A 13,083-nucleotide genomic window follows, 5' to 3' on the forward strand; every position below is an offset into this window, starting at 1 on the left:
TGTTTGGGGTGGTTTGCTGCTTGCACAGCTCTTCACACTGCTTTCAGAGCTACTTGCAATGTCCTGCCAAGCGTTAAAGCAAACTGGAAACTTAATATGTTTACGCACAGGGCTCTTCGTTTTTTTTCGATAGGGCGCAATTTCCTGAAGTTGGTTTATGATCCAACCTATATTTCTAACAGTGCAGTTAAACTGATTTCAGACCACAAACGAGCCTTTAGGTGCAGGCAGCTAAAGATAATATTATGCGCTTAAGTTGTGTACACCACGCGAGATTTTGTTGTATTGCACTGCCTCGTCATTTTTGTTGAACACGTGCTGTGGAGGCAGGCGTGTATGTGACACTTTCGCCTACAGGCATAAAAATTTTCATGCTTCGATCGTTGGCGCTCGTCGATATTTACCGACGTGCCTGAAATAAACCTTCAGTTGTAAGTCAGCGCTGTGTGTGTCTCGTCCTCCCCTTTTTGTCCATGTGTAACTTGCGCTGTTCCCCCTTGCTTGGGAAAAACGCCAGAAAGGTTTCGAAAGAGCAGCGAGTCATGCAATAACGTGATGTACACGGGGTGTACACAACTTTGCACTCGACAGTTTGTCGAGTAAACGGCCAGACATTTTGAAGCAGCCTGACGGCATCCAAAGTCTTGGGTTATTGTTTTTCAGGCGCAGCAAGAAAAAACTGAGAAAAAGAGGAGGCAAACAATACAGTTGGAAAACATCTATTTCGACTTGTAACGTAATCTTTTATATTCGCGGAAAGAGGAATATTTCTGATCTATCTTTAGTGACAAATGTGAACTGCAGATTCTTGTTCAGAAACGATTGAAGAATGCTTAAAATCCAAATTTTTGAGAATATTTACACAAAGAGAAATTTTTCGCTAATGTAACCTCAGGGCACAAACGCGGAATATTAACCGCCGCGATATGTGCGCATCAAAAACGAAGGGCCCTGGTTATATGTAATGCACCCTAAATATTTATACTGTGCATGTCCATTTGTTTCATATGCTTATCAATCTGCTTACAGGACAGGTCATGATTCTCAGTGTGTGCTGACTAATTATTCCTTGAAAGATGGCGAGGTAGAATTTTTGTGTATTTACCGCATGTTTTAAGGCTATACTGTGTACCAGGGAGGGTTGGTTCATTTGCGGTGGGCGTCTATCAGTCACATCATAAATTGGAAGCATATATCTCTAGTAGAGGTGTATTCTTATGTTTTGGAAAAATCATGCAGCTAAGTTGATGCTTTCAAATTTCAAATATCGGTGCCGTATTCTCAGTGAGAATAAGGACTGCAGTCCTAAAATATTCCCCCTCCTGCTAATATTTGAAATTTGTCATAGATTTTTGGAACACCTCATGATCAGGCGACATAAGGAGTGATAACGTGGGAGTTAATGTTTAGTCCTCTAAATGCTACGAAGCGAGCCGAAGGCCATTTCGGTTGTATTCGCTTTTTCAGATGACGTTCGGCTGCCAGAATACGATGTGCAGAAGCACCCCTTCAAAGGTACAGGCTCGCGAAAGCAGCCGCCTTTGTGAGGCCCTTTTTTGCCCCCTACCTGTCCATGCTTCCACATTTTTTGAAGCTTTTTCGCTGCATGAAACGAATGTTTTTGTCCTGTGCCGACGTTCTGGTGTTTGTGAACGGCACTGCTTTTTTTGTCCAACTTTTCCGCTACAGCCCTTTTTTGCCCGTCGTTTACTATTTGATCCCACGAAAGCAAGATGTAACGGGTGACAGCCACCACAGTGCTGGAGTGCTTACACTAAGCTGTATACTCGTGTCCTTACAATAACATATCGGACTCAGTGGCATGATGGACCCTTTGCATGTCATGGTTTCGTGCAAGCATCTTGTGCCATCTTACGGGACCTATTTCCCAAACTGATGTAGTATTTTCACTGTGATACTTTCAATGGATCCTATGCTCCATTTTTTTTTTTCACATTGTACATTTTTGTTCTTCCTAAAGTGTCGACGGCTTCCCGTTTCGTCTATGTGCTGGCTTAAAAATGCAGCTCTGCTTAGATAATCAACGAAAACTTAAGTTGCAGAGAGATTTTTCTGTTTGTGGAGCATGATAGCAGAAATGTTTAGCCGCCTTGGTTGCTACAGCGGTTTTCTCCACCTGTTCACCAACGTTTCTATATATATGCCTCTACGGCATTTAACTCACGTAAATTTTTGATGAATCGCTATAAAAACTTCAAAGAGTTCTTGGTATTGCTTGGCTAAAAAACTCAGCTTCGTGTTTCAAGTTCGTGTATCGGCAATTCATGCTTCAGCATAATATAAACAATTTTATGAACGCGTTTCGCTGTACGGTTCATCTTTCACGATGCCTCCACGAATATTGATTTGAAGTGCTGAACAATTTGCTTGAGGCGCCCCGTAATTTGTGTGTTTTGCACATATATTGCCAGTTTCTGTGACGCGCACGACGCAGATGCCATCCGCAGTTAAAACCAGGGCCCTCATTATTTCCAAGAAGCGTTGTCGGATAAAATATTTTCACAAGACCGTGATCCCAAATCGATCGGTGTACAAAGTACGCCTGATTATAATGGACAGCTTTTGCCTTTTCTGCCAAATCGTGGCGCGTTGGTGAAGATTAGCTTATGCCGCGAAAGTGTCAGCGTTACCTCATGGCTGAAGCATCTCTCACGGATAGCAGGGAGGCGCAGCGCACGGGGCCCAGGCCTCACCCGTCCTTCTTCTTCTTTTTTTTTTTTTTTGCCCGCACTCTTCCTTTTCTAGAGGAGAAGTCAGTGTCATTCTCAGACGAGACCCTGGATTGCCACAAACAAAAGCAGCACTCACCGCAGCCAGCAGGTGATTGTACCTCTGCCTTGTTCGTCCGGCCTCTGTCGTGCTACGACTTCGCGCGGGCGCTCTGTGTACGCTACGAAAGGATGCCAGTGCTGGAATGTGCGATGTGCATCAGCAGGACACGCGCTGTGTCATGGCCGCTGCTCCCGGTTGCCTTGCCTTGCCGCCCGACTTGGGGCTCCTTATTCCGTGCTACCCTTATACAGTTGTACTGCGCTGAAAATGGGAACTTTTGTTTCGTAGCGTATTCATTTTTGTCCCCTTTTCACCATACCCTGGGCCTGCGCATTGTTTCCTTTTCTTTCTTTCTAAGAGTATTTTGTTCGTTGCAGGTTTGGTTTCTTCGTCTTACTTTGTACGAAGTGAAGCTGAATTGTTGCCATTGTGGTTTTGCATTGTATTTCTTGATGCTTTTAGAATCCCATTCTGTTGAATAGAGCGTATTTTAATATATATGTGTGCCTCTACTGAAAGTTCTAAAAGCATGAGAACGTACCTGCGCTTTGTAAAACCAGATTAAGTTTTAGGTTTTGGTCTCTACTGATCGCTGATCGCAAACGCACCTTAGTGGCCTGAAGTCCTTAATGAGCCTGAATGTTTGCCTGAAGTCTGCATGGGAGACGTTGCTGAAAGGCCGTGTTTGCAGGAAAACTAAAGTACATACATCGCGCAATGTGAAGGGGGTTTGATGTTTTGGCTGATACACGTTCATTGTTACAGCGAATATAATCCATTTCAGTTTTACCAAAAAAAATATGCGCTGACAACTTGTGTCAACTAGCTTCCGTGATAGCGAGAATCGCGAAGCAGTATTTATATTCATAAACGTAAATATTGCAGTTATAGCAATGACATTAAGCCAGCTCAACCTAATTCGTCTTTTGGTACAAAAACACGATATTGTTCTTCTGTTCAATTTTACTTTCCGTTTTGCTTACGGTATATTTGCTGATAACTGAAAGATGAAAACGAATGGTGCTGCGTAGTTGTTCTGTGTTGGTGTAACGCTAGACAATGCGTTAAAAGCCACGTCCCTTCGTAAATCGTTCTTGTTGTCTTAGATGATGGTTAACTAATTGATGTCTTATGGTATCGCATTTAGCGGCATTCTAAGAGGATTAAAACGGCATGCTTTGTTTTCTTCATAAACATGTCACAACCTTGCGAATATGTTAGCCTAAGGGTGTGCATACACTAGTGATACATTTTAGTAATGTGTGGCATTATGCATGGCGTAGTTTGGTGCGTATTTCTCAATTTGAATGAACATTAAGCATCGTTTAATATGCAGACTTAGTTCGGATACTTAAGCGCGCTGTTCTGACTCACTAAAACGCTCGTACAGTTAAAACGGAGCTTGATTTCTCTATAATTATGACATTACAAAGAAATCTTGAATTCCTTTCTGCCTTGTGTTTAACCAACGGAAAAAACAACGCTAAATGTAAAAAGCGCTTTCTCCCTATGTAAGGTACATATTATTGGTATTATGAATATTGTAACGGCCGCAAGCAAGTAGAAGATAAGACTGTAGGTGCTGTGGAGGAGGACGGTGTTTGTTTCTAGGCCGCGTGTACAGAGCCTGAGAGACTAGAAGTTGACAAGGCGTCTCTGACACCCCGATCTTTGTGAAGACCTTCGAGCATAACAATGCTTCGCATGCACTGATCTTGTCTTGCGAGCATTGAAGCCGACAAATTGTAGATTGTTAACTTTAATGCCATACATGGCCTTTAAGAGACGTCGTAATAGAAGGTCCCAGATAAATATATACCACTTCAGATTAAAACGTGTCTCAGTAGTTTTGCGCCAAAACATTCGCTAATTGGTCAGTTGGTATGTGACGCCAGGACACCACGTGGCCTGACTGAATGCTGATTTGTCGACGTGGTTAGCGACACCATGAGCACAGGGTCTCATGGTGTCGCTAACCAAGTCGACCAATCAGCATTCAGTCAGGCCACGTGGTGCCCAGGCGTCACATGCCAACTGACCAATTAGCGAAAATAGAAAACACAGGATGCGGTATCAGGTAAATTTCTGATTTCGCCTCTGTCTAAATTCGACTGCCGTGGCCGAGTTCGAGCCCGCGACCTTGGGATCAGCGACCGAATGCCAAAGCCATTAAGCCTGCACGGAGGCTTGAAACTTAAAAATGAATTCATCTAAAATATTAGGAGGCGAATGTATAACTAGCTAAAAGAAATATCTAGGCAACAGTGAAGTGAAAATTAGTACTAGGAAGGTCTGCAGTTATACCTGAGTATGTAAGTCAAAATGGAACGCCCTAATTAGCACTGATAACACGCGCCATGCGTGGAGCTAAAGCTATGGAAAATTTAAAGGAACACTTTATTGCAATGGGTAGTATTTGAAACGCTAAAGCATTAGAATCTGTTTGTATTTACATCTATATTTGGTTCGTTTTTATAGTGGTTGTGTCCGTAATTCCCTACACGTCGCCCGTCTGCATACAACCGGATACCTTCGGTCGTCTAGTTGATCGTTAGATGAATTCCCGAAGGTGTTTGGGCGTGGCTTTATGGATGGAACTAAGATGGTCATATGGCATCACCGTGTATTGGCATGCACGAAGTCGCAGTTTACAGCTACGGAATCGGCATGCTGCTGACGCATCTGAGTGATAGATAAGTCGTAAATGCCGGGTGCCTGATATTTTACCCAAATGCTTCTAGCGCTATTAAATTCATGGATATTGTTTCTGCAATCTCGTGAAGGTGCATGTTAGGCATCATTTATTACAATCCCATTGTATGCACATTGAGTATACATAAGCAAAGTGTCATTGTTGTGTTGTATGTATGTATGTATAGTCATTTTAATAATTTTCATATAATTGCAGTCTATATAGGTGTGTTAATTACTCTAGGTTGAGAGGATGCATTCTCAGAGGATACATTCGAGGTTTCTAGTAGCTTCAACCAGCGATTTTAATTCAAAATGTCTGAAAAACCCATCTTGAAGTTGGCTTCCTACCTTTTCTAAGTGCCACGCGTTACACATCTGACGGGAAAATAAGACATCTGCCGAGACGTTTAATTTTGGATGCGTTGCGATGACAAAACAATCAGAAGAGGCGGAGGGGCAATGAAAGACACTATAATAATGCTTGGGTAACTAATTAAGATATTTGTTTGCGCTTTTTTAGCTGTTCTAACGTTTTAGTTTGTAAATCAGTGGGCGAGTTCAACGAAGAGACTGCAAAAAAAAACGCAAAATACTTTAGGAAAAATAGTTATCACCTTTTCTGCTACGCTATATTATCTTGAAGTAGAAAACGATGGCGAAATAGTCTTGTTATGGAAATAAATAAAAGCGATTGGCAGTAATAAGCAGCAAGCAGAAAAGTGCGATACTACGTTCCAAGCTAAAATGGTATTTTCTGTTGGTGTGTAGGTAAATTAGAGAGGGAGGCGGCGGGACATAGCTGCCGGGGAAGTTGTAGGGTGGGTTCCAGCCAGCAATATCTGGATGTTGCATGCAGTGCTTTGAAACTTGGATGAAATGGCTGGATACAGGGACTGTTGTTCATTCTGTTTTCATTACCATTCGTGCAGTTAAGATAATCTCATATCTGCTGCTGTGGAGTATGTGTGCTTTTTAAGTATTTTCGCGCGAGCTCGACATGCCATATTACTGGAGAGCGCAGCTTGAGTGATATGGAGAATGTATAGAAGCCCTTACACTTTCCATGTACTTTATGTGTTTTTTTTACACGTGATCTACACGACGTTGTGTGGTGCCCGCAGCATTCTCATGTGATCGTATTCGTTTTCCGTAAAGCCCTCTTCGATTCCGTATGCTCCCTTTCATATCTATATAAATCATGTAGAAAATATTATTACTGAGGTGGATAACGGAAGTCCTCTGTCGACCTGTACTCAAGTTTGTTCCGAAAATATTTCCAATATGTTAAGCATGCTTGCAGCCACAAGTTTAGCAAGTCGTGACTGTAGTCGAGGTGGGCACCTTTTTTAATGATTGAGCATTAAGTAGGTATGTTTTCAAGGTCATGTCACCAGACGTTTGTCGACAGGATTCGGTTTGAACAAAACGGTTGATAAGAAAACGAATATTTGCACTAGATAGAGGATAAAACAATCTCACTGGGGAAAACATTTGGTGCATGCCAAATAATTAGGTAATTAGTTACAGTCAATTACGTCAATCAGATGTTAGCCATGTCGTCTCACCAGCCGCAGAGTTACGTTCCAATGAAATTAGTGATAAGAAAACAAATAGTTGCACTAAGTAGAGCATCAAAAAATCTCGCAGAGGAAATCATTTGGTATGTAAAACAATAAGTTAACTGAATAGAGAATGATAAGTTAACTGAATCACATATCAGGTATGCTTTCAAGGTCGTGTCACCAGAATTTCGGCAGGATACGCTAGAACGAAACGAGTTATATAAAAAAAAACGAATGGTTGCACTATAGAGGATGAAAAAATCTCGCTGGGGAAAAGTTGGTGCAGGCGGAGTAGCTAAATAGTTAGAACCAGTTAAGTCAATCAGACATCTAAATAGCAGAAGGGGTAAAGTCGACGTCCAAGGAAAGCCACGTGGTACCCTGCTTTCACGGGGTTTACGTCATAGTGTGGCGTCAAGTGTCTTCTTCCGTGTGTCTTCTTTCTTCCACAAAGAATGCTTACACACTCTCCCAATGCGCGGCCGCGGTGACCTAAAATGTTTTTTTAAGGCGAACTCCTTTAATGGCCCACACTGTCAGTGTTCGTCCGGTCACACATAGCTTTCAATCAAATGACTTCATCAGAGAAATAAAAATTCTTTTTCCACCGAGAATCGAACCTCCCTTCCTCGGATCCAAAGCCGAGTGCTTTAACTAACTACGCGACGGCCGGGATTGTGGAAAGCATATCATACTTCTGCTTGTCTACCGTGAGGATGATAGTAGCGATGACATTGACGCTGCAATTAGTGATAATGACAATGATAACAGTAGCGATGATAATGACAGTGCATTTAGTTGATAATGGTAATGAGAGCAAACGTGATGCACTCCAACAGCAGCAGCGCTCAGGCTTTCGCGTTTCTGCAGTGTAGATTCAAAAGTGCTCTCGGAATTGTTTTGTTACCTCTTTGAGTTAACGATAGTTAGATCACGAACATTAACAACCGTTATTTTTTTGCACTAGCGTCAGTCGACGAGCAGGGACTGTTTGGCGATTGGCCACTTTATTCAAAAAGATACTTTGTCCGGTCGGAAAATTTGTCATGAAAACTGATTGCTTGAGATCCACTTCTGCGTATTAACACTCAACCAGTTGAGCCCGACGAGTGTCTCCAGTTGAATATAAGTGGCCATCCAACCTGACCGATCGACCTCTCGAACATGCTGAAATAGTATATCCGTTCGACGTAAATGGTTACCTTGTTGGTATCTATTTCCAGAAAAAAAAAAGGTTTCCATTTAAACCTTTGGCTACTTCTTTAGGACTGCTGGGAGATGCTTTTATAACATTTTTTTGTACAAAATAAATAAACTTACAACACAATGACGCAGGCGTTTTCATAGACTGAGACAAACATACATCATTGACAAGGAATGCTCTGATCCAATGTATATTATCAGAACATATTTACATACATACTTTTTACTCCATCTCTGAGACTCTCCTGCTGGAGCTAACGGCAGTTGCTCGTTAAAGGGAGTTATTTTATTTAATTATGCCTGCGCTGGTTAGGGGGATATTTACCGAAAACTATTTGCGCATAAAGCGTCTTATGCCCCATTTTTTGCAGTATTTTATTTATTTCACCGCTATGCGCTTGTAGACACCAATATACAGAATTCAGTCAAAGAATGTATTCGCTTGCAACTGGACTTCGCATTAAGAAAACTTTAATTTGTGTATCTGGCACTAGTCCGCAGGCTCCAATTGGTTTCAAGCGCACATATTTGAATTCTCCTTTTAGGAAGTTGAGTTACAACCTAATGTTGTATTTATTTATTTATACTAGGAACTCATGAAAAGAACAAGATGGTCTATTTGGGAGCAATGGAACCAACACGACGTCCATGAGATAGTTGAATGGCTCGAGTGAAAAGACAGAATCAATTGGCACGTCCAAAGAAACTAGGGAAGCCAAATAGGTGATTTGAATGGCTCGAGTGAAAAGACAGAATCAATTGGCACGTCCAAAGAAACTAGGGAAGCCAAATAGGTGATTCGTTCTGGAATGAGAGCTGGTATTGACAGGACCAACTGCAATTTCCGACTAGAACAGAGAAAACCAACAAGACTACCCAGTTCAGTCCACGATTCAGATCAGCTGTCTCTGGGATTGTGAATGAATTTCACTAAAACGTTGCTCAATCGAGCTCGTTTTTTTTTTTATTCTGGCAAGGTAACGTCGGACTTTAGCATTCTCTCAGGTTGATAGCGGAGCGTTTTTGTATTCTTCTCACACAAGGTTTGCTTGAAAGAGGGGAACGAAGGAGTGTCAACATTTTCCGAGCAGCACTGCCATAACACTCTTTGGCGGCAATGCTCAATTTTGGGACTTCTTTTCTCTGCAGCTGGAACCACCAAACCCACGTGCGTGTGCCTCAGCACGCGCACGTGGTATTGGCGTTAGCTGATGTTCACCGCTTGCAAAACCAGAAAAGTGCTACAACATCTAGCTCAGGGCAGAATGTGTCAGGCTTGGCCCCATGAAATTTGCACTTTGCGTAGAGTTTGCACCTGTGCGTCAAAAAGTCCTACTACAATTTCTGCTCATTTATGCCTATCATCTGCAATTTGTCGAAAACTTCTGCATTCGGCAATGTTGCCATGCCAATGGCATCAGTGGCTGGAGAAAACGTCTCTTGAAGTCACAGACAGCAATGTGCGTTCAAATAACTCGTTCGTCCGTTTGTGGGGTTTAACGTCCCAAAACGACTCAGGCTATGAGAGACGCCGTAGTGGAGGACTCCGGAAATTTCGGCCACCTGGGGTTCTTTGACGTGCACTGACATCGCACAGCACATGAGTGCCTTGCTTTTCGCCCCCATCGAAAAGCGGCCGCCGAGGCCGGGATTCGATCCCGCTTCCTTGGGAACAGTAGCCGAGCGCCCTAACCACTGTGCCACCCCGGCGGGGTGTGTCAAAATACCTGCGGTGGCACCTACGGCGCTCTAATTTCTTGTTTACTGCCAGGAGAATGGTAGTGCGATGACTAATAAAGATGTGAACAATGTAGGCTTAAGCGATGTGCTCGTACCGTGCTGAAAGGTTGATCCCGTACGCCAGAAGAACCATAACTACAGCGCAAAAGACGGGACAAAGATGAAGGAGGGACGCACCACACAGCGCTGTGTGGTGTCCCTCCTTTATCTCTGTCCCGTCTTTTGCGCTGTAGTTATGGATAATCGAAAACACCAACTCGCCGAACAACTACTTTTGTCGGGCCAGAAGAACATTGTAGCTGGCAGAAACCAACTACTTAGCCGTGACGAAGGAATGTATTTGGGAATGCAATTGGGTGAAGAGCGTGTTTTGAAGGTACTTTCACGGCCGACTTTTTACCCTCCAATATGGACTAAATGTTCGAGGCATTGCAGATGAATGTGTTATATTCGAAAAATGGGGGAGGCCGGAAACCTTGGCGTGATATAATTTATAGGGCGACGAAGAGTCGGACACGATTTAACGACTAGAATGAAGTATCGGTGCTTCCATTCATATGAGCAGCAGAATGTTCGCGTGGCTGAAAGTGCGTTGTATAAAACTGAGATTTGTACGTGGTTCCGGCGTTATTCTAGACTTCAGCCAAGGGATAGCACAAAATATCTATCGTTCGTGAGGTGAGAGCGTGTATGAGCGGGCATATGTTGGAAGAATGTATCACAGTCTAAAACTTATTTACTCGTAGCAAAGCCTCAAAGCACATTTCCTTCCATAATGAACTCTGAGCAGAGTGCTTGAATACACCGCCGCACACGATGGGAAAACATTAGTGAAAAAAAGAGTGCAGGTAAATTCTTGTTTTCTTGCAAACTGCTTTGCATGATGGCCTACAGCAACATGGCATGTGCTACCGTAGCGTACATGAACCCCCGACAATTTGGAATTTACTGCAGTGCCAGTAACCGGTCCCTCTCTTTTCCAGCAGAGAAACCGACGAAGCCTGCTATCAAGGGCCTGCGGTCGCACTCCATATCAGGTAAATGATGTACGACACAGCACCTGCCATGTGCACCTGTCATCACGCAGCAATAGGTCACGCTACTTTATCAGAGCACAGACTACGTTCATAGCACATAAAATGCAGAGGCAGCACCTGCACCGAATACGGGGGACGCATGTTTTATAATGTACGTATGTGCTTTACTGGAGCAAACGAAGTAATACTTTTAGGGCGTGGAAATATATGTGCTTTTAAAAAACGTTGGTAATCTAGTTTTACGTAGCGTAATGCACTGGTTACAAAAGGCTGACCTCGGAATGTTTGCGCTGAATGCTGCCTTTTTATCTTGAAGCTGTAAAGCGACGGTCAATAAACGGAGTGTGCAAGCAAATTTACGGAACTGAATAAAAGTGCACTGTCTCTCCTAACAAAATATTGTTGATACGAATTTCGACAACGCAATTTTAGTGTTGCACTTACCTCCCAGGACTCTTGCTTGATTACCCACGCTTATGCCGAGGTTCCGGGGAAAAAAATCACTACTATTTTACAATTTCAAGTAAAAGCATAACGCCTTCAGGTCTTCATTGCTAGGAATGGCAGATATCTAAAAATCAGTCACGGTGCTAAATTGCTTAAGAGAAATTTATTGTTGCAATTATTACCCTTAGGTGCATGCATAAAATGGGTAGCTTGCTGCTAGTATCAACCATACAATTATCGGGATTCTGGAAACTAAATTTTGCGCTATGGTACTATGTGGTTTTCCCATGCGTCAAATCACAGCCATGCGATCGAAGAACGTGTGCAGTTACGCACAGGAACGCAAGTAACTGGGTGGAATTCAAGATGTCTGGATTTTTTTACCTCATTCTGCTCCTGAGCATAGTGCATCATCCTGGTGTCTGTAGACGCCCACTATGCAGCAAAAGGGGTAATCAGGAGCTCGAGCAGAAAATATATTCTGCACAGTCAGCATCCTTGTTGCGCTTCACCGATGGCGAAGCTTTGGACTCGGCACACCATATCGCCGCCTCCCTGAGCCGCAGCTAAGACACGTGGCACATACGTATGTCAAATGTTTGACGTATGTCAAATGTGTAACTGCGACCACTTTTTGTGGCACCGCAGCTTCCTTAATTTGCCCCAGCGCCGAGTATAATCTTTTCAAAATTACGGGAACTGAGTGTTATTAATAATGGCCATCTACAAACCTCTACCCAACAATATTTACTGAGAATTTCCTGCTGGTAAGGCGGCTTCTAAGAAATTTAAGCGTGCCTTTTAATCCCCTTTGTAAAGGCAATGCCAGTGTCAAATTTAGTGCTGCAAAAATCACTGCTATTTTTTAATGGCTAGGCGTTGAATAACTGTATAGAAATCCGGCGTCAACCTCGTTGCGGGGATACAGCCGTTTGGCGTGAGCAGTCGGCGGGTAAAGGGAGGTATTAAGGGTGTAGGTCTGGATCAGGTTTTGGACTTTTGAGGAGATGAGGTGTGGCGTCGGCCGTTTTGCTGAGGTACAGCCATATCGTGCAAGCAGTCGGCGGTTGGAGGGTCGCATTAAGGATCTAGGGCTGGATTAGGTGCTGGAGTTTCGAGGGGATAGGGATGTGGCTTTGACCGCATTCCTGTTGTACATCTGTATGTTGTAAGCAGTCGACGGGTGGAGGGAGTATTTGAGGATGTAGGGCGTTTTGGGGGATAAGGGTTAGGCGTCAACCATGTAGCTTCATTATAGCCTTGTGGCCTAAGCATTGGCTGACGGAGAGAGGTTTTATGGATGTAGGGTTATACGGGAGTGTGCGAGGACAACGTTGACGTTATGGTCTCGCAACGACATTCTTTCACTTGTCACTGTAAATGTATTGAATTTAATAACAAGTATAGCTCAGAAATTCAGTTCATCCTTGCAGCGGAAACTTTACAAGGTTTTTGGAGCCATATAGCTTCGCATTTCACACCGGAACCTAAAGCTTCAGACGTAAAACCTTAATTTATGTAAAGAATTGCATAAATTCATTTATTTCAGTCACTTGAATCAGATACTTGAATCGAACTGAATTGATGTTGTGAGTGCATCATTGCAA

At 43.1% G+C, this 13,083-nt stretch overlaps 1 protein-coding gene and 1 long non-coding RNA gene across 7 annotated transcripts in view; one reads left to right on the plus strand and one right to left on the minus strand.

Annotated features, from left to right (window-relative positions):
* The window catches only part of LOC146200263 (coiled-coil domain-containing protein AGAP005037), a 344,563-nt gene that overhangs the window by 266,995 nt on the left and 64,485 nt on the right, over positions 1 to 13,083 (plus strand). For 3 of the 6 annotated variants that reach the window (XM_084595456.1, XM_084595459.1, XM_084595460.1), the window contains one exon: positions 10,976 to 11,029. The exons of 1 other annotated variant lie outside the window; for it this stretch is intronic. In XM_084595456.1, the coding sequence (XP_084451582.1) occupies positions 10,976 to 11,029 (54 nt within the window). Of the gene's footprint in view, positions 1 to 1,467; positions 1,516 to 2,766; positions 2,842 to 10,975; positions 11,030 to 13,083 lie in introns of all 6 variants that reach the window. 2 more of the 6 variants (XM_084595461.1, XM_084595457.1) reach the window with 2 other exon arrangements.
* LOC146200264 (uncharacterized) overlaps positions 1 to 13,083 on the minus strand; it is a 186,890-nt gene that overhangs the window by 126,210 nt on the left and 47,597 nt on the right. The gene's annotated exons all lie outside the window — the stretch shown is intronic.

The sequence above is a fragment of the Amblyomma maculatum genome, chromosome 2 (genome assembly GCF_055883805.1).
Source record: "Amblyomma maculatum isolate TAMU_Amacu chromosome 2, ASM5588380v1, whole genome shotgun sequence".
Lineage (NCBI taxonomy): Eukaryota > Metazoa > Arthropoda > Arachnida > Ixodida > Ixodidae > Amblyomma > Amblyomma maculatum.